The 22,159-nt window shown below is 34.7% G+C and overlaps 1 protein-coding gene across 1 annotated transcript in view; it reads right to left on the bottom strand.

Annotated features, from left to right (window-relative positions):
* Positions 1–22,159, bottom strand: part of SI (sucrase-isomaltase) — a 219,746-nt gene that overhangs the window by 33,776 nt on the left and 163,811 nt on the right. The window contains exons 23-28 of the mRNA XM_037841441.1: positions 16,049–16,098; positions 15,288–15,458; positions 13,168–13,323; positions 8,007–8,213; positions 6,432–6,586; positions 5,819–5,987 (exon numbers count right to left, since the gene is read on the bottom strand). Of these exons, the coding sequence (XP_037697369.1) occupies positions 5,819–5,987; positions 6,432–6,586; positions 8,007–8,213; positions 13,168–13,323; positions 15,288–15,458; positions 16,049–16,098 (908 nt within the window). The remainder of the gene's footprint in view (positions 1–5,818; positions 5,988–6,431; positions 6,587–8,006; positions 8,214–13,167; positions 13,324–15,287; positions 15,459–16,048; positions 16,099–22,159) is intronic.

The following is a 22,159-nucleotide window of genomic DNA, read 5'->3' as shown; positions in this document are numbered from 1 at the left end:
TTAATTTCATTATCAATTATATTATCATTTTTTCAGAATAGAAAACCTATGCTCAGGGACATGAAATGACTTGCTGAAGATAACAAAAATTATAAGTTGATGTCCTCAAAACATTTGAGTCCCAGTAGTAATTGGCACATGAAAGAAATTTCATATATATTGAGAATCACAATTACTTTAATCTAATAGCATTAATATTAATTTGGAAGGGTTTTTAAGAAGTAAATTTTAGTAAAACCTATTCTTTCAACTTAGTGTAAATGAAAAATAGTTTTTAATAACATAAGTTTGAATAATTATGATACAAATAAAAAGTTGTTTCAAGGTTAACACAATAAAAAGTGGCTGTAATAGAACATACATTTAAAATATGCTACTAAATATAGCCTTTAAGTACAGTTCACATGTGAAAATTGAAATGAGCTAGGTTTTTATTAAAATAGTATTTTTTAATCTACATCTTTTTCAACTCTAACTTGTTATTTTCTGTTTTTTTTTTAATAGAAGTCATTTTAATGGTTATAAAATGGTACATCATTGTGGTTTGATTTACATTTCCCTAATGACTAATGATGTTGAGCATCTTTTCCTGTGCTTAGTGATAAGTTGCATATCTTTGGAGAAATATCTATTCAAGTCTTTTGCCCATTTTAAAATTGGATATTGCCTTTTTGCTATTGAGTAGTAGGATCTTATAAATTTTAAAACACTTTTATTCTTGTGCCATATATACAACCTAAAATTTCCCCTTTTTACCACATTAAAATATATAATTCAGTACTGTTAATTACATTCACAATGTTGTGCTACCATCTCCACCATCTATTACCAAAACTTTTCCATCATCCCAAATAGAAACTTTGTACATTTTAAGCCTTAACTCTCTATTCCCTACTGTGATGGCCTGAAGCTGTATGTGCCCCAGAAAAGCATGTTCTTAAAGCTAATGCATTCCTCTGAGTGCGCACCCATTGTAAGTAGGATCTTTTGGTGAATAGAATCTTAACTTAAGATGTGACCAACCTCATTCAGGGTGGGTCTTAATACTCTTACTGGAGTCCTTTATAAGAGTGTAAAAGATATAGAGGTGACAAGGAAAAAAAGCCCCAGAGAAGCTAAGTGAGCCACAGAAGTTCAGAGAGAAAGCCACTGAGGCCAGAAGCTGGAAGCAATGAGAAGGGATAAGCTAAGAATTGAACTCCTGGGTACAAAGAAAACAGAAATTGATGGCTTGGAAAACTGTGAGCTTCCAGAAAGTGAGTCCCCAGAGGATAGTGCCACATGTGAGGATTTAACTGAACATGGAACCAGCCAGCCATTTCAGTGCAAGTCAGGATTGGAAAGGATTTGTAGAAAGTACTATTGTCCAATGGTTGGAAACCCTGTGCTACATGCAAAACTGACACCTTTTTTTGTGAGATCTGTATGAATGGAAACATTGCTAGTCTCAACTAAAAGGGAGAGAAAAGACACACTGATGGAAAAATGACTTCAAAGGCAGAACCATGGAAGCTGAAGTCTGGAACGAAGACATCTTCTCTGGCTGAGAGAGCAGACCCACTCATGTTTGTGGAAAGGGTGAGTATGCCTCAGAGCCTGCAGAGGGTGGGACTTATGTCCCATTGTTCAGAAAGAGGGCTGCCTGAGTCTTCAGAGAGGGTGGAGCACATTCCCAGGGATTGTGGAGAATCTGTCCACCACTCCACTGTTCTCAAGGGGGTTGAGTCTGTGCCCCAGAGATTGTGGAGAGTACTTCTACCACTTCAGTGCCTGAGGAAGGTAGGGCCAAGAGCTTGGCCATTACCCCAATGCTTGGAGATATTGGAGTCTTCACCCCAGTGTTCTGGGAGAGCAGGGCTTCTGTGTAAGCCCTTGGAAAGAGTGGGGCTGCCAATCTATCAAGCCCCAAAGATAAAACATCATTCAATAGATGACTCTCAGACCTTGAAATCTAATGAAGTATGCCCTGCAGGGTTTTGGAACTATTCAGGACCAGTGAGCCCAGTTTTGTTTCAAAGGGAACTTTTATCTTTTGACTGTTCCTCCTTTGTATATTGGAAGCAGATAACTTGTCCTAAGATTCACAGGTCCACAGCTGTAGGGAAATTGTGCCCCAAGATAGACCACACCTGTAACTGATTTTGATGTAATTTTTTACTTAATATTGTTACTGAAATGATTTAAGGCTTTTCAGTATTGTGATGGAATGAATGATGGGATATTTTGCATATAGAAATAACATTTTTCTGGGGGTCCAGAGGGTGGAGTGTAATGGTTTGAAGCAGTATTTACCCCAGAAAAGATCATGTTCTTTTAATCCATTCCTGTGGGTGTAGAAATATTGTAGGTGGGAACTTTTGATTAGGTTACTTCAGTTGATGTAGTCTTAATTATCTTACTGGATTAAGAAGATAAAAGACAGAGAGAAGGCATAGAAATAACCCCAAGAAAGCTCAGAGAGGAAAAAAGCCACAGAAGCTTGGAGAGAAGGACTCACACAGAAACTTAGAAAGAAAGCCAGGGACAGAGAAACCAAAAGCTGAAAGCAATGGAACCCAGGAAAGAAGGACAAGCAGATGCTGCCCATGTGCTTCACCATGTGACAGAGGAGTCCAGATATCAGCTGATGATGCCTTGATTGTGGACATTCTCATGGCCTTGGAATTGTAAACTTGTAAAAGCCAAATCATTTCTGGTATTTTGCATATTGTCAGCTTTGGGAGAACAAAACACCTACCCTCATTCTCTGTTGACCTGTATTTGAGTTTCTGATGCTATGAACTTGCATATTCTAATTATTTCATTTAAATAAGAACACACTATATGTGTGCTTTGGTGTCTGCCTTATTTCACTCAGCATGTTATCTTTAATAATCATATGTATTGTAACATATATCAGTTTATCCTTCCTTTTTATGACTGAATAATATTCCATCATATGTATATACCTTATTTTCTTTATCCAGTCATTGATTGATGGACACTGAGTTGCTTCCATCTTTTGGCAATTGTGAAAAATGCTGCTATGAACATCAGTGTGCAAATGTCTATTCATGTCCCTGCTTTAAATTCTTTTATACGTATACCTAGTAGTGGGAGTGCTGGGTCATATGGTAATTCTATACTTAGCTTTCTGAGGAACTATCAAACTGTCTCCTACAGTGGCTGCACCATTTAACATTCTGACAAGCAATGAGTAAGTGTTCATGTTTCTTCATGTATTCTCCATTTGTAATTTTCCTTTAAAAAAAAAATTAGCCATTTTAGTGGGTGTGAAATGGTACACTTGTTCACTGTTGGTAGGAATGTAAAATGGTGCATTGCTATGGACAAGTCTGTCTGTGCCTCAAATAGCTAAATGTAGAATTACTATATGACCAGGCAATAATACTTCTATGCATGTAACCCAGAGACTTGAAAGCAGAGACTCAAACAGATATTTGTATATCAATGTTCTTAGTGGCATTATTCACAACTGTTAAAAGGTGGAAGCAATCCCAGTATCCACCAACACATGTATGGATAAATAAAAATGTTGTATATGTACACAATGGAATATTATTCAGTTGTGAAAATGAATGAAGTTCTGACACATGAAACAACACAGATGAATCTTAAAGACATCATGTTGAGTGAAATAAACCAGACACAAAAGACAAATATTGTATGTTCTCATTTATATGAAATAATTAGAATATGCAAATTCATAGAGTCAGAAACTAGAATACAAGTTACCAGGACTCAGGGTGGGGATAGGGAATGGGGAGTAAACGCTTAATTGGTACAGAGGCTCTGTTTGGGGTGACAGAAAAGTTTTGGTAATGGATGGTGGTGATAGGGCACAACACTGTAAAAGTAATTAACACTACTAACATATATTTGAAAGTGGTTAAAATGGGAAATTTTAGGTGGTATGTATGTTACTAAAATAGTAATCTAAAAAAAAAAAAGAATTAGAACTGTACATCACAGAGAATGAACCCCAATGTAAACTATGGGTTACAGTTCATTGTATAATTATAACAATTTTGTTTCATCAATTGTAGCAACAGTGCCACACCAATGCAAAGTGTTAATAATAAGGGTAATTTTGTGTGTCTGTGTGAGTGTATGGGAACAAAACAAGTTTATCAGTATATGAAAAATATATAGAAACTCTCTGTACTATTTTACCAACTTTTCTGTAAGTCTGAAATTATTTTAAAATAAAAAGTTGAAGAGTATTGTTTTGTTGAACATTACTGAATGCTTGCAGAGACATTATTTTGGTTCAAAAGACCTACTTTATATATACAGAATTTGAAAAATCTATACTTGAGATTTCTACTACAGTACCACTATTTTTAGTTTTAAGTAAATCACCCACTGTAGTGCACTAATATCATTTGATGGCAGAAAACTAAATCACAAGGAGAGTTTTTGAAGAGTGGCATATACTTGTTCACTGCTGAAACTGAAGATACTGGCTTCTAGCCTGTAAAGTGTCTGAAATCCTCCTCCAAAAAAAATGTACTGTGTCATGATATGTTTGGAATAATTCTAGTTAATATTAGTCGTGATGTGCTTTAAATATTCATGAAATGTGTACCACCAACAAGACAAAACTTTGGGAGAAATATCAAAAGCATATAAAAACATTTTCTAAAGATACAAGTAGCTGTATGGCCTCATAAAAATGCACAACTGCAGCTGTGGGTGATAAAGGAAAAAGCATCAAATCATTTTTCTAGGAAGTAGAAAGTGTAAAGAAGACTTGCCTCTCAACCACGTGTAAGTGTGGCATTTTTGCTAAGAGATGAGAAAGGGATTCAGAAGGATAAATTGGAATCCTGGTGAGAAGCCATCATCCCAAACCGACAACGGCTGTAATTGGGTTCCATGAGCTCTGGAGGCAGATACTTCCTCCGGAGGACGAGAAGTCTAATGTTTTTTTTTGTTTGTTTGTTTCGTTTTTTACAGGAATGAGGTGTTTATTATAAGAACCACAGGTGACATACGATGCACATACAAAAGGTGTTGGGGAGGCGACTGCCCCATCTGCTGGGGGCTTCGCTCTCTGCAGGACTGGCAGAGCGGGCTCTGCTGTGGCCCGAGGCTCGGACCCGGCTGTCCCAGGGTGGGCAGCGGTGGGCAGTCCCATGGTCACTTGGTCCTGCTCGGCGAGGCCGAAGGAGGGTCTCCCACGCGTCTCCAGGCGCCTTGCACGCTGGAGTGGTAGGCAGGCATCGTGAGAGAGGGCATGCCCGTAAGGACCTCGCCCCACTGGCTGGCAGCATACCCAACTGCCCCCAGGCCACGCCGTTCCTTCCAGGTGGAGGCTCCCCACCCCGACCCCAGAACTCCCTTCGACATAGCAACGTTCCCGGGGGGAGGTCGCCTGGACTCAGCACTGGGTCAGAGAACTGCTGGGTGTGTCTAAGGGTCTCTGACGGGCATTCAGGACCGAGTCCCCCACCAGGCTTCCAGAACGGATCTGGACAGCTATTTTCTAAAAGCTGAGAGTAAAGGTGGGTTTGACAGGGAAAACTCAAACGGCATAGTCTTTGTATGTGGATGAGAGGATTAAGAAGTTAGATCATAACCTCTCACTATAGTCAAGCAAGTTGTTATGCATATACTTTTCTACTTTCATGTGGAAATTATGGTGACTTTTTTTTCCCCCAGAGAATCATCACAGCAGCTGTGGAGATCTCTCTAGACTTTCTGAAACACCTTTGACATTAAGTCAATCCTTAAATAGGGGCTTAGGAAGAAATGATTTGGATTCGAATGGCGGTCATATGAGTTGCCTCATGGGTAGTCAGATATGGGTACTTACACCAGGAGGCTGGTCTCTTGTGAACATTCCCCAAGTATGCCAGTTCATATCTCGCTTAAATTCTGTGTGTTCTACTTCCCCAAATCCATATATATATTTTGATGGCAGGCGAGTAGATATTTGAATGAACTGGTCATTAAAAATAAATCCAGGTAGATGAGAATCCCAACTGGAAACAAACAAAAGAGCAAAAACTTCTATTCTTATGAAATATATATGGAATAGTATCACAATAATAATTACAATTCTTTTCTTAGATCATCTGAAAATCAGTGATATTATACCTGACTCAATGACATATTTCTAGAAATTGAAAGCCTTCCATTTCCTGCTCTTTGGAGCCATTAGAAGAATGAATTTGATATTTAGTAATGAAATCAAACATATCCAAAGTATAAATGAAATTTTAGATCAATCCTTTATGATGGTCTCACTGAAACACTAATTGTTTGCTTAGAAACATTAAAATAGGCCAAATTATTTAACACAACTAAAATTACTTTTAGTGGGATGCTACGCTAGCACAGAGAAGGCTATGAAAGTAATCATATTACTTCCCCTTACTTAATCTAAAATCAAGATAACTTTCATATCAAATTATTCAGTCACTCACATAACTTGTCCTGTGCTTCTCCGTCGAATCTGGATACCAAAAGGATTTTCCTTGATTTCAACATCATAAAGTCTGTCTTCATAAGAACTTATTGGATTAGCTGGAATGTTTAAAGGTACTGGCACTTCATATCTCTTATTCTGAGGATCATAAATCTATTTAGAGACATAATGGAAATAGATATGGTTTGCTCTTATTGCTGACATATTTAAATAGCATTAAATAATTTAAATGGTCCAAACAAGAATACTTAGGATTGTTGTCCAGATAATTCCTAATTCTACATTCATGAACCATATATGTATATAAAATCCATATACACATATATAATGGAATCAAATTTAGTACTAAGCTTTTGTACTTTGTAAAAAATATTTTGCAGTTCTTTTTTCCATGCAGTGAAAACTCTTCAAAACCAAAAGCTGCAGCTAAATATTCTATTATAGGGCCATACCAAAATTATCTATCCCGTCATGGTTAGACAATGAAGTTATTCCAGTATACTTTTGCCATATGTATGAGCCTATAATTAATATTAATGCTCATTAATATTTATTTGTATCTTTGATTATTTCCTCAGAACATTCCTTAGACGTGAGAGTATTGGGTTAGAGAGTATGAATATTTTTAGGGTTCTTGAGATCTTTTGGAAAACTGCTTTTCAGAATTACTATGCTATTTTGTATTCTCACTAAAATGTGTAGTGCAATACTAAGTATAATATATATATATTTATAATATAAAAATGTATCTGTACAGAGAGACAGAAACAGAGAGGGGGCAGAGAGAGAAAGAGAGAGAGAGAGAGAGATGGAATTCGGGAATTTGTTTTATGGTTTTAAGCCAGTCTGTTATAATAAACTGGCAGGCAGCTTCAGTCCATACTGGGTTAAATTTGTAAGTTTTATCACCTTTCCCCATTTGTTTTTAGTTTTAACCATTTCTATATGTTTACCTTTCCACACAAAATTTATTTTATGAAGTTTGAAAAAATTCCCTTGATATAAGTATTGAAGATACTTTAAAAGCATCAATTGGTCTAAAATGAATTAGCCTTTAAAATTATATTTAGCCTTATTTATTGATCCTTTTCATTATTTCTTACAGGATTATTAATGACTTCCATTACAGTTCCTAAGTAAATATTTAATAACTGTAAATGCTGAAAAAATTGTTGTTTCTTTTGCATATTTTATTACATTGGCCACAAAAATCAGACCACTCCTTAAAAATAATAGAAATTGTAAGCATCTTTTTTTGATCATTTTAGTGGGATGATCAACATAATTCACTTCTAAGTGACTGTTATTTATCTATTTAGCAAGAATTTAGATTACAAAAAAACTCCAGTATATATTTAATTATTCATAGAATCAGTAAAAATGAGTTCAATTTGTTGAGTTCCTAGTTATGAGCTTTTAACAACAACAAAAAAAAGCTTTATTTTTATAGAATCAGGGTGTCAGCAAACCAATAACCAAGCCTTAATATCTACATTAAAACTCCAAGCACCTAATCTATTCAAACTCCCATCTCAAATGAGTCAAGTATTGGTATAATTTACAATAAACATACCTTAAACTGCAGCATATCATTTTTGTGATATTTCACCTCCACACGAAGAACTGAGATGGGTACAGAAGGTAGCTTTATTCGAGCATTCCCAGTATTGAACTGGAGGTCAGCTGTTATACCCATTGATGAATAATAAATATTGCTGACTGAATAAGGGTTGTCTTGTCTGGGAAAGTAATACTCAGTTTCTCTGGATTGTAAAGAAGTCTAAAAAATAAAACACATGTTAATTGTCAGAAATTATATGCATTATAATATTTGACTTTTTTAAAAAACAAGGTGGACTTATTTTTGGTCACATATTGGATGAACCACACATTTTACTGTTTAATATTAAAATGAAGCTGTAATCATAACACAAAATACCAATCTGAGACAACATGGAATATCTGTATTTTGACTCTAAACATACACAGGTAAAGCAAAAGGATGAAATGCCATAACTTTCAACTCATGAAAAATAGATTATTTTGTGTTTGCAAAAATTACATACATTGTTATTAATGTTTTATTTCATTTCCATTTTTACTCTTCAGATTGACTGTTGCCTTTTTGTGCATAAAAATGGCTCTATAACTAGCTCCGTAACATCCTGACCAGGATTTGAAATAGGAACTGTGGCCAAGGATCAGAGATGATCAGTTTACATAGGGGTGGGAGGTAGGCCCTAAGAAAAAAGAATGGTGCAATGCAGACTAAGATGCTTCACATTTCACTTGCAAGTTCAGATCATATGCCCATTCATATTCCTTCTAGGACTCCTTATCCCAAAAGCAGTTCTATTTTTCCTTAAACATTACTCTAGAGGCTTTACATTAAATTGCTGTCCATGTTAGATAACTTTTGCAAACGGTTAAAAGAATATGTACTTTGAAAACAAAATAGCATTTATATTGTAAATATTCAAAAAACTAAAAAAAAAAAAGATAACTATAGAGGAGCCTGGGACATTGATGACAATGAGATGCCAGCATATTAAGTCTGGACTTCTTTTCTGTGAGAGAAAAATCCTATTTTGTATAAGCTACTCAGATTTTAGGTCTCCAAGACTCTCAGATTAAAGTCATTGTTGACTGATATGCATAATATGGCACTCATTCCAAATGCAGTTCATGAAATGCATTCCAATGGAACCAGGAATATGACTGACTTTGGAAAATTGCAAAATTTCTATGACTCCCTCATAGCTATCTTTCTGCAGAGTGTCTCTTTCCCTTTCTCACTGTATGAGTATTTTGGTTTATCTTTCTTATTGATGGTTTCTGTCAACATTGCTATTTATTTATTTATTTATTCATTTATTTATTCATTTATTTGACATTGGGATGAAATAATCTGGTTACCCAATTTAGAGATGTATTCAACAGATTTGTTTTTAAGTTTGTTCACCCAAATAATAATTGAAAATTTGAGTATCTCTCAATAGTTTTTGATTAATAATTTATATATTAAGTTGTTTTTAAACCTGCTCTTCTCCACATATAGCTATATATTTTAGAGGTACAGAGTTACAACTTGGAACACCAATTTTGAAGTTTTGAGAACTACCGTCCCAGATGACATTAGACAAATAGGACCCTTTGATGTGATGTGAGCTGATGTCAACTTTAAGTACACTTGTGAAATTAGGTGAATAGAAGAATCAGAGAGGTGCTAAGAAGTTCTAGATAAGATTTTTTAAATTAAATTACCAGTGATTTGGAAAATGTCAATATTCTTTGCTATGTAAAGACTTAGAAAAAGATAACTTGTTTTTTCTTTAATGTTTGGCTTCCTATCAGAGGGGTGCATTCACAAAGTGACCACAATCAGAGTAATCACACAATCAAGTCCTTATCTATACCTCACTGCCTGATGTCTTCACTTCTCTCCTTACCAAGCTTATTTCTTTTGCCAATCATTGTAATTTCTTCCTTTCATATGTCTTCAATCCCTATGAACTTCACTTGCATTCTCATAGTCACTGGCAAAACTAGAATCCTGGGAAAAAAATATTCTCTACCTTCTCAATGTCTGTCATTGTGTGGTGGAATGTGGCTTAGGAAACACCCACAACTCTGCTGACTTCTATCACTTTTTATAATCTTGAAAGTCAGAATGAGCCCTAATGATAAAATCATAGTATTTCACTCTGACCTACATGATATTTTCCTTTCTTAACTTCCAGCATTTCCTTCCCTATCCTCATCTTCACCTAATAGTTTTCCTTGTTATTTCAATATGAAAAGGAAGCAGTCAGAAAAGAAATCAAAACTGAACACCACATCACCCTATCTGTCTGCTTCCTTACCTCCTGTTACAAGATAAATACTCTCTGTGCTCTGTGTTGAGGTGAGCCATTTCATTTATACACTCAATTCTATGTTCTCTTGCCTACAATAACATCTTTTCTGTAAACCTCCACACTCCTCCATCACAAATTTTTCACCTATTACATATTACTATAAATAACATACAAGCCTTTTTATTTCTCCTATCTTAAAGAGAAACTGTCCCCTCACTGACTTCTCCATCTACTGCCCCATTTATCTGTTTTTTTTTCAACAACACAAAGAGTTCACTATACTCACAATCCCAATTCTCATTCTCAAATCTCAATTCCCAGTTCTTCATTCTCATTTGAATCCACTCTAACTAGACTTTCACCCCCAGCACATCATCAATATTTCTCTTGTCAAAGTTAATAAAAACTTCCATGCTGCCAAATCCTAATGTCAGTCCTCAATCCTTATCTTACTGATTTATTAGTATAATGTGAACAGTTGATTATCTCCTCCTTCTTGAAATTCTTTGCTCACCTGTCTTCTAGGACCTCAAATTCGCATTTTTTTTTGTATTTTTTTTTTCAACCTAATTCTTTTGTCATTCTTCTCAGTCTCCTTTCATATTCTGCATCATTTCCCTGTCTCTAATTATTGGAATGACCAAGGGCTTAGTCTTTGAACTTCTTCCCTTTTCTATCCAAGCTCATTCTGCTCATATCACCCTGTCACATGACTTTAAACAGTATATGTATACTGACTCTACTTTTATATATTACTTGAGATATAAAGTTCTGAACTTCAGTAGTTTAAAGTCAACTCACAACTGAAAAATTGCAATTGAGTTTCTACTGGGCATTTCAACCTTATTTTGCCCTGAGCATAACTCTTTCCCCCAAGCCTGCTCCTTCCAGTTTTCACTATATCTGTTAATATCAACTGTCTCTTTCTTCCAGTTGTTCAAACATGGAACTTGAAGTCATTTATTACTGTTCTCTTTCTCTTACATTCCAGATCCAATCAAAGAACAATTTTCATTGGTCTTAGCTTAAAAATATGCACAAAGACAACCACTTATTACCAGTTCTATCATTACCACTCTGGCTCAAATTACTAAGAATATTTTGCCTTAATTAAGGCAACAGCTTCCTATCTGCCTTGGTCCTCTACTAGTCTGTTCTAAGATTGACAACAATTATGATCTGATCAAAATGTCATTTGTCATTTCAAGAGTCCCCAATAACATTTTATATCAGAGTAAAAATAATAACCCTAAAAATAGCCTATGTGATGAACATTATCTGATTCCATATGGCAATGACACCAATTTCCTGCTTCTCCTAACTTATTCTGTTTTAGACACACTGGGTTCATTGCTGCTTGTAGACTATGCCAGATATATTTTCACTGCAGCTTCACTTCAGGTTGATGTTTCTTTTTCCTGGAACAGTGTTCCCTTCATTAATCTCCTTAGAAAATACCACCTCTCCAAGGAAACCTTCCTTGAGCAATCTTTAAAATCGTACCTCTGGCATTTTTCATCTTTCCCTTTCCTGCTTTATTTTTGACTATGGCACTTTTCTAACATATCAGAATTTTATTATTATTCATTTGCTTTCCCATGTGAAAATATAAGCTCCATCAGGACAAAAGCCTTGTTTATTTCATTCACTTAGAACAATGCCTATAACATAGTAGGGCTCCATAATTACTTGTTAAATGAATCAAGGAATAAATAGTGTGGTCTAAAAGAAAACACAAGGAAACACACCTGCTTCTAAATCATCAAACTGAATGGCTGCCTTATGCCTGACACCTAAAAGTTTCAATCACTTGCCCTGAGAATCGGTAAGGTGTCAAAATACTAGTAGTTTGAGGAACAGTAATATTTTCATGCTATCATCTTTAGATTTATTTGCTGATAAAAATAATTATTCACACCCATCCTTTTGATGGGTTTGATAATTGAAGTAAGTGAGCTTGCTTTGGATAAAATAGCAATGGGTATGGATTTGACTGGAGAGCTGCAAGTTAAAGGTAAGATACTGAAGAAATGAAAAAAAAAACCTCACTATTTGACTTTCCTTGATTCATAAACTTCTCCCCTCCTCACTTCTTTTCTTCAACTCTTCCCTAACCTTTCTTAAAGGCTCTTATATCAAACAATGTAAAGGAATGGAGGCAATTTCTCTGGAGGCAGAGAATTGCCAATATTTCTAGATGATGCTGATAGATGTGTCTTGACTCTGCTCAATAGTGTAGCGCATGCATTTCATCCCTTGGTTATAAGAAATAGATCTTTTTGCTGATGAAACTCAATGAAGTAGCCAAAAGCTCAGTGTTTTAAAAACAAACAGAGCAAGCAGAGACTCTTCTCATATCCCTTTCCTGTAACACTCTTAGAATATCTACCATCCACAGCCATCATCCTTTTTTTAAAGGATAGCCAAAATGGCTGACCAGAAATTACCAAGCCTTAGTGGAACACACCTCAGCCATCAGTCAGTTTCAGACATTTTATTAACTTGAGACAATTCTTTTTAAAAAACTGTCCCCTACTGGTGTAATAGCTTACTTAATTGAGCTAGTCAGCCACAGCCAGTATTTGATAAATTGCACAAATAGTGTACTATTTTATTAAAGTAAAGCTATATGTTCCAAAGTGTGCCTGGAAAGTGACGTACACATCCATTTAGTCTGGCATTTACTAAGCTATATCCTTGGAGTCATAACTAAGATAAAGGTAAATTGTCTATGAGAGGTGCTAATTTCAAATTTCAAATGCTTCACTAGATAAATTTACTTGATATGATATAGAATTAAAATTATAATATGAAAATTTTACATTGAAATTCTTATGTAAAAGCCGTATCATGAATCATAATTAAAATTCTTATTACCGCTTGCCATAAATAGCCATGTTCTTTGCACTTTTCTTCCGTTGTAAAGTCTGCATCTGGGTGACAAGAAAACTTTTCATTTTCTGAGAAATTTTGATTCCATCGAACAGTGAAGTTTCTTCCAAGGTTAAATTTGAGGTCGTAGATTAGGAGAAACTTTGAAGACAAAAATACTATTAAAGACTATTCCTGGCCATTGTACAATTTAAAAATACTTAACATTTTATAAAATACAGCAGTCACAGCGTTTCTCAAATCAAACCATTAATAGTTTTGATATGATACTTTAAGAACAGAATGGAAAGGAGGAAAAATTTCATGCTGCTGAAATGGACAGAACCTTGAGACAGGAAAGCTAGGAGAGATATTGTAGCATATTGGGGAGAAACATTGTCTTTGAATGCTGACATAAGTTCAGTTCTCAGTTCTGTCTTTTCCTGCCTGTTAGCCTTTGTGTAAATTTTGCATCATGCATTTTTCTCAATTTTCTTCCCTGTAAAATTGGGATAATGACTCCTACTAAAAGGGATTGTAATATAGAATAAATAAGATGTGAAATTTAAAGCACCTCGCATAACATATGGGACATATTAAGTATTAAATAAATATTTGTTTCCTCAAGGCATATTCAGAGAAGAAAACTTTGACCAGTTTGGTTGGTATGAAGTCTCCTAGATTCAAGGGTGAGGAGGGCATATTTCTTTCCTTCTGTGCCTACTTTCATCCACTGCTTACAATGTTAGAGACACAAGCTGGAGGAGACATAATATGGAATATGGAAAAAAAAAAAAAAAAAGAGGAGGGGCATGGATATATATCCTAATGCACAATTATTTATATTATTGGGACATTGCAATTTATGCTTGGCTATTTATTATATACCTTGGGAATAACATGGGCATGATGTACTCCCAAGCAGACTTTGTTTCACATAGCTTACTATTAATTACCCTGCAACTTTATTTTCATATCTGTTTTCAAGGAATTAAAATTCATATAAAGATCAGCTAAGTGCAGCAGAATTAAGAAGGTATATATACTAGTGTCTGTGAATATATTAATAAGCACTTGAAAATAGACAGATATAAATTGAGATTGCATACCTAACCAATAAAAATGAGCTGTGCATTATGCCTTCTTGAAAATCTTTATTAGATTCATGAAGTTCTCAATAAGCTCACATTATTTAATTTATATTTATTTAATCTTATAGTGATAGGAGTAATAAATTACAGTATGTTTACTAAACAAAAATTAACCAGTACATATTTCTTTGAAACTTCAAAGTGAAAAACACTGTATCTAGACCAGAGGATTTAAGAATTAGAAAAATATAGTATAAGAACATATTCTATACCTCAAATGATATAGAATTTATTTATGCCAAAATTACTAATAATTTAGTTTTATTTGAATGGTAAAAAATAAATGCCAATAAAAGCCTTTGAAATACATTAATGTATTACCCACAGCAATATTATTATTTAAATATTACATTTTACAGATGAGGAAGCTGAGATCCCAAAAGATTAATTTAATGGGTTTAAATGAACATACAAGCAAGGCTAGATTAGAGCCCAAATCCACGTGACCTCTTTTCTTTACTAAACTTGCTAAAAGAGACAAAGATAATGCAAGGAAGGCCTTCAGAAGGGAAAATGGAAACAAAAATTTGAAGTTGAAAAGTACCAGAAATATTCTGAGGACAATGAGAGTTCATGTAGGGGAGCAAGGAGAAAGAAGTTATTGATAAACCAGTGTCTTAAAAAGCCTTAAATGAGAAGCTAAAACATTTGTGATCTATATTGTATACAATAGATAAGTAAATTAGACTTCAGAAAAGGAGGTGGTATGAACAAATAATTAGGAAGGCAAATCTAAGTGATTTCCAAGATAAAAAGAGATAGGGAGAAAGTGGCATGGTGACCCCTTAATGTTTAGATATAAATGTTAATCAGAATGTCCTAAAATGGAATGTTGGCAGCAAAAATGGAAAGGAAGAAAGAAAAGGAAATCGGGTCATGAGAAAAAAAAATGCACAAGATCAAGTATCTAAATGGTTTTATAATGTTAAATGTGACTACATGACAGTTAAAATATTTTTTTTAAATTTTAGATACCTGGTTGGAAACATCATAAGTGAAATTATTGTGAACGTTCATTGGTTGATTATTTTCTGCCACTGTAACTTCTGTAACAGTTTCCATCAATCCAAGGACTTTTACAGTCTCAAATGCTAAAGTAGTTCCTTCCTGGTAGTTTGAATGTGTGCATGTACTGTCCAAATTGTTCTAAAAAATAAATATATACATAAAATTATATATTAAGGAGGAGGTCACTGGATACAAACCTGAAATAACAATAGAGATGTGAAATAGGAAATGAACTAATAATATACTTTCTCACTGGAACAGCTTAATTGCAAAATCATTAAAATTAATTATTCAAAAAAATATAACCTTGTTATAGTTTTTTTAAATTATATTTTTAGTTTTTTTATCTTCATCCAAAATTCACACCAATTAATTCTGTGACTGATACATTAAAATATTTTCAATTATGCTGAAATTATTTTCCTAGTACATGTTGCTTAAACCAGGTACAGATATTAAGTATAGAGACTTCTGTGCATTAATGTCATGATTGCAAACTCATCCATTAAATGTAAATGTAAAACTTAATGTAACAATTTATTTACAATTTAACAATTTAAATTTAACAGTTAATTTGTAACTATTTATTTCACTGCTTTTCATTGAAGTCTGGAGGTAAAAGTAAACATCTTTAAAAAAAAAAATCCATGAAAAAGGAATAACCTAGACATTGGCAAAAGTATTGGCAAGAGTGTATAGGTAACTATGTGTCCAAGGAGAACACTTACATTAGAAACTGAAAATGTATAGAATATGTAGTTACCACTTTCTACGGTACCTGAAATGGAAAAAGAATAAGTTATCAGATCAAAATATAATCTTAGATCCTCTGCTTTTTTTATAGTTATAAATACTGAAGGCATTTTAAAAATATTCAATACCGTTTATTGATGAAGCACAGTAAACAGGTTTCCTTTGAAAATAAGATTTTTAACTGTTCCTAAACAAAACAAATCTTGATATTTTCTTTTCCCAGTAAGTATAGCTAATAAATACATAACTGCTAGTTTTTATTTTTCAAAGACAGCTAAAATATTTCTAGAAATACAGAGAAAAATATTTATATAAAACATATGAATGGAAGTTTATTTTTTTGGAAGATGTTATGTTTTCCCCCCTAAACCACATAGAAGTCAGTTTACCCTGGGAAGACTTAGTCCACTACAATTTTATTTGGCATGCTTAAAAATATATATATATTTGATTATTTGGGAGGAAAAGAGATGAATCTGAGGGCATGCTAAATATTGAAATAAATGTTAATGAGGAAAATAGAAGACAATTATTTTCTGCACCATATATGTAATAAAATTTTTTATCAACATAGCTCTTTAACAGAGATCTGAAGGTAAGGACCAATTTAATTAGAAGATAGAGTGAAAAATGTAATAGGAACTATAGGTTTTAATTATTTCAATAGCATTAATGTACTTAAAATTTTAATCCTAGAAAAATAAAATTAGAATCAGACCTAAATAGAATGTAATTTTTTGTTTTCATATTTGCTTACAAATTCATTACTTAGCAAATTCAGCAAATTCTGATTTTCTTTGACTTTTTTTTAAAGCACAGAACTATAGCTACCATATTAGATGACCGATTAAACAGTACCTCTTATGTATTCTTAACCATCTGCCTACATGAAAATAAATCATCAATATACATTTTTACAAGTAGGAAGAAAGGGAGGTATTTTTGGGAATATTAATATAATTTCAGAATAAGAGTAATCTTAAAATCTATTCCCATATGCTATTAATAGAGGAATTATCTCAACATTAGTTGAATGATGACTATAAATAATTCATATTCTGCTGGAATCTACATCTAGGGAACTTCTATGTAGCAAGTGCTTGGAGCTTCTTCTTATGGGACTGCTCAGCCTAGTGTGTTTAAGCTCTAGGATGTTTGAGAAAGAGCAAAGTGGTGTGAGAAAGGTAAAGCAGAAGGAGATAATGTGTGGGTATGACCATGGGTGTGTGTGTGTATGTGTGTGTGTGTTATTTGCAGGCACATGTGGGCAAAAGCACAGATCCTGGTAAATCCTCCTCCTCCTAGGCTTTGATAAAGACTTTGGATTTTAATTGAGTGAAAAGAGAACCATTAGAGGGTTTTGAGCAAAGATATGATATTTTGAATCTCTAGTTAAAAGGATTACACTGGCTGCTGTATTGCAAATAAAATGTAAACAGGGATTGACAATAACTATAACTTATAGACCAGTTAAGGAGCTACTGCAGTAATTTAAATAAAAGGCAGCTGTGATAGTGGTAGAGGTGGTGATAGGATCCGGATCAATGTAGAACCTAGAGAAATTTCTAGGTTGTGAGAGAGAATAGTCAACTCCAGGGTTTTTGGCACATGTAGAGATGAAGCTGACATCAACTGAAAAGGGAAAGACTATAGGTGGAGCAGACATAGCGTGGCAAGATAATGAGTTCTTTTTTGACAGGTTATGTTTTAGAATTTATTAGACATACAAATGAAGATATAAAGCTGACAGAAGTCTAGTCTGAAGATGTAAATTTGGGAGTTAGCTAAATTATACAAAACACTACACTCATCAAAGGAAAGAGCACATGTAGAGAACAGACTAAAACTGACATTTATGAAAACTAGCAATGAATGCTGTCTCTTACATCAAGCTTGTATCAAAAGAGATCTAGTATGTTGCTGCACAGAACGTTTGATTTTTAGTACACTGATAGAACACCATAAATAACTGTTATTTATTTGAACAAATTCTAGTTAACTAAGTATGAGCATTACAAATCTTGGGGAGGGGAAATTTACTGAATCCCTGTGTTAGTTTTTAAACATCAGTATTTTCATAAGTAGATAGGGCTAAAAAAGAAAAGGATTTTTTTCATGGTTCCCACATTTCCAGATTATAGGAGATCCTACCAATGCAGAAATATACATAGATATTTGTATATAATAAATATATATTCAAAGGCATGCAGTTTATTCTTAATATACCTAAAAGTATTAAAAAGTAATTAAAATATAATTTTTGTACACATATATAAAACACATACCTGAGAGTCTTTTATAAAAAGAAATGATGTGATAATTGTGTCAAATTTATGAGGAAACAGAATTGATTAATTTAAACCAACAGATATTAGCATTAAAAATGCTCCTTGTGACTCGGGCAAGATGGTGGCATAGAGAGGAGTGGAAGCTAAGTAGTCCCCCTGGAACAACTACAAAAAACCAGAAACAACTAGTAAATAATCCCGAATAATTGCAGGGGGACAAATGAGACCATCCACTCATCATACACCAACCTGAATTGGGAGGAATGCCCGAGAAAACAGCAAAAAAATCTGTAAGTAAAACCAGCGGAACCAAGTCATAAGACCCCCTCCCCCATAGCCCGAGCTGCAAAGCCTCGTGGTGCCAGAGAGAAGCTCTCTCCCAGCAAGCGAATATAGCTCAGCTGAGCTCCAACTGGGGTTTTAAGTAGTGAGTGTGAACTGTTTTACAGGTACGCATCCCCAAAAAACAGACAGAGGCTTTGGGTGACAACTGACCTGGGAGAGCCGGAGGGTCGCCTTGGACTGGGTCTGAAGGGGACTATCTGTTTCTTTTTCAGCTCAGTGGAGAAAGCCCCAGTCATTTTCAGTTTCCAGGGCTGTGACTCGGGGAAGGGTGGAGACAGCACAAGCAGAGAGAGAGACCATTGAAATGCTAATGACCTCCACCTGGGGTGTCTGTCTTCTCTAGGAGGAAAGGGGTGGGGCCCTTTCCATTCAGAACCAGACCCCAGAGCCTGGGGGAACACAGCCATACCTCCTCACACCAGTCAAGAATTATAGGCTAACAGGCATCACCTGCTGGGCAGAAAAGCACAGTGACCCGAGGCATAAAAGGATGGAGCAATTTCCTAAGACACACCCTCAGGGAAACCAGATACTGAATATTTCTTCCCTCTGGGACCTGAGCCTGTTCTGGTCTGGGAAAACCTGATTTGGATAACCAAGGAAACCATGCCTAGACAACAGAAAATTACAACCTACACTAAGAAAAACAAAGTTATGGCCCAGTCAAAGGAACAAACATACACTTCAACTGAGATACAGGAATTTAAACAACTAATGCTAAATCAATTCAAAAAGTTTAGAGAAGATATTGCAAAAGAGATAGAGGCTGTAAAGGAAGCACTGGGCATGTGTACGGCAGAAATCAAAAGCTCAAAAAAACAACTAGAAGAATCTATGTAAATGAAAGGCACAACACAAGAGATGAGAGACACAATGGAAACATACAACAGCAGATCTCAAGAGGCAGAAGAAAACACTCAGGAACCGGAGAACAAAACACCTGAAAGCCTACACACAAAGGAGCAGATGGAGAAAAGAATGAAAAAATATGAGCAACGTCTCCGGGAACTCAAGGATGAAACAAAGTATGATAATGTATATATCATTGGTGTCCCAGAAGGAGAAGAGAAGGGAAAGGGGACCGAAGCAATAATAGAGGAAATAATTAATGAAAATTTCCCATCTCTTATGAAAGACGTAAAATTACAGATCCAAGAAGCGCAGCGTACTCCAAACAGAAGAGATCTGAATAGGCCTACGCCAAGACACTTAATAATCAGATTATCAAATGTCAAAGACAAAGAGAGAATCCTGAAAGCAGCAAGAGAAAAGCAATTCATTACATGCAAAGGAAGCTTAATAAGACTAAGTGCAGATCTCTCAGTAGAAACCATGGAGGCAAGAAGGAAGTGGTGTGATATATTTAAAATACTGAAAGAGAAAAACTGCCAACCAAGAATTCTGTATCCAGCAAAGCTGCCCTTCAAATATGAGGGAGAGCTCAAAATATTTTCTGACAAACAGACAATGAAAGACTTTGTGAACAAGACACCTGTCCTACAGGAAATACTAAAGGGAGCAAGCACTGCAGAATGATAGAAGACAGGAGTGAGTGGTTTGGAACACAATTTTGGGAGATGGTAGCACAACAATGTAATACACTGAACAAAGGTAACTATGAATACCGTTGAGAGAGGAAGGTGGGGAGCATGTGAGACACCACAAGAAAGTAGGAAAGATAACGACTGGGACTGTGTAACTTGGTGAAATGTAGAGTATTCAACAATTGTGATAAAATGTACAAATATGTTCTTTCACGAGGGAAAACAAGCAAATGTCAACCTTGCAAGGTGTTAAAAATGGGGAGGCATTGGGGGAGGGATGCAATCAGCATAAACTAGAGACTGTAACTAATAGAATCATTGTATTATGCTTCCTTTAATGTAACAAAGGTGATATACCAAGGTGAATGCAGATAAGAGGGGGTGATAGAGGAGGCATGTTAGACACTTGACATTGGTGGTATTGTCTGATTCTTTATTCTACTTTGATTTTAGGTTATTTTTCCTTTTGCTGCTTCCTAGCTGTCATTTTTTTTTCCTCTTTTTTTGCGTCTCTACCTTCTTTGACTCTCCCTCCTGCCTTGTGGAAGAAATGTAGATGCTCTTATATAGATAGTGGTGAAGGTGGTGAACACATAAATGTATGACCATGCAGAAAACCATCCATTATTTACTTGGGATGGAATGTATGGTGAGTGAACAAAACCATATTAAAAAAAAAGTGGGTTGATGACAAAACCTTGAGGGCAATATACTGAGTGAAATAAGCCAGACACATTAGGACAATTATTGCAGGGTCTCACTGATAGGAACTAATTATAATATGTAAACTCATAGACATGAAATATAAGGTACCAAGATATAGGACGAGGCTGAAGAATGGGGAGTGGTTGCTTAGTATGAGCAGAATGCTCAATTAGGGTGAACTTAAATGTTTGGAAATGAACAGGGGTGTTGGTAGCAAGATGTGAGAATAACTAAGCGCCGAATGGTGTGTGAATGAGGTGGAAAGGGGAAGCTTGGAGTCATATATGTCACCAGAAGGAAAGCTGGAGGGCAAAAGATGGGAATGCATAAAACTGAATCCTATGGTGGGCAATGTCCATGATCAACTGTACAAATACTAGAAATCGCTTCCACGAACCAGAAAAATTTATGACGATACAATTAGAAGTTAATAATAGAGGGGCATATACGGAAGAAATACATACCTATTGCAAACTATGTACTACAGTTAGTAGTATTTCAACATTTTTTCATAAACAGTAACAAATGTACTATATCAGTACTACGAGTCAACAATTGAGGGGTGTTGGTTAGGGATAGGGGAGGATTAGAGTTTCCTTTTCTTTTTTTCTTTTTTCATCTTTCACTTTATTTCTTGTCTTGAGTAATGAAAAGTTTCTAAAAATTGAACAAAAATTAAGTGTGATGGATGCACAGCTGTATGAGGGTACCCAGGGGCAAGTGATCATACACTTTGGATCTTTGGATAATTGTATGGTATCTGAACAATCTCAATAAAAATGAAAAAAAAAATGCTCCTTATTATTCATTTGGTGTATTTATTTCTGAAGTTTGGGATTCATGAAATAAAATTAAAGAGACTTAACTATAGAAATAAATTATGAACCATTTCTATAAAATCATTCTTATCTCAAATGATTTGCTATTAATTAACTAATGCTCTAAATGTTGGCATTGTTTTTATTTACAGTAATAACATTCTAACTTCAACTACTACAATCATTTAAAAAAGTTGAAAATACGATGCAATTTGTACATATTTAATTTGAAATAATAATATAATAGATAAAGTTACCTACATTTGCAAAGACTTTTACAATGACCAAATGGTCAAAACTAGATGTTATAATTAAATATATATCATTGAAATAATTTTATAAAGCAATTTAAAAGCCTCAGACATATAAAAACATTAAAATGTAAA

This window comes from Choloepus didactylus, chromosome 1, assembly GCF_015220235.1.
Source record: "Choloepus didactylus isolate mChoDid1 chromosome 1, mChoDid1.pri, whole genome shotgun sequence".
Taxonomy (NCBI): Eukaryota; Metazoa; Chordata; class Mammalia; order Pilosa; family Megalonychidae; genus Choloepus; species Choloepus didactylus.
Note: the sequence above shows the minus strand (reverse complement) of the source record. Positions and strands in the feature narration are given on the sequence as shown.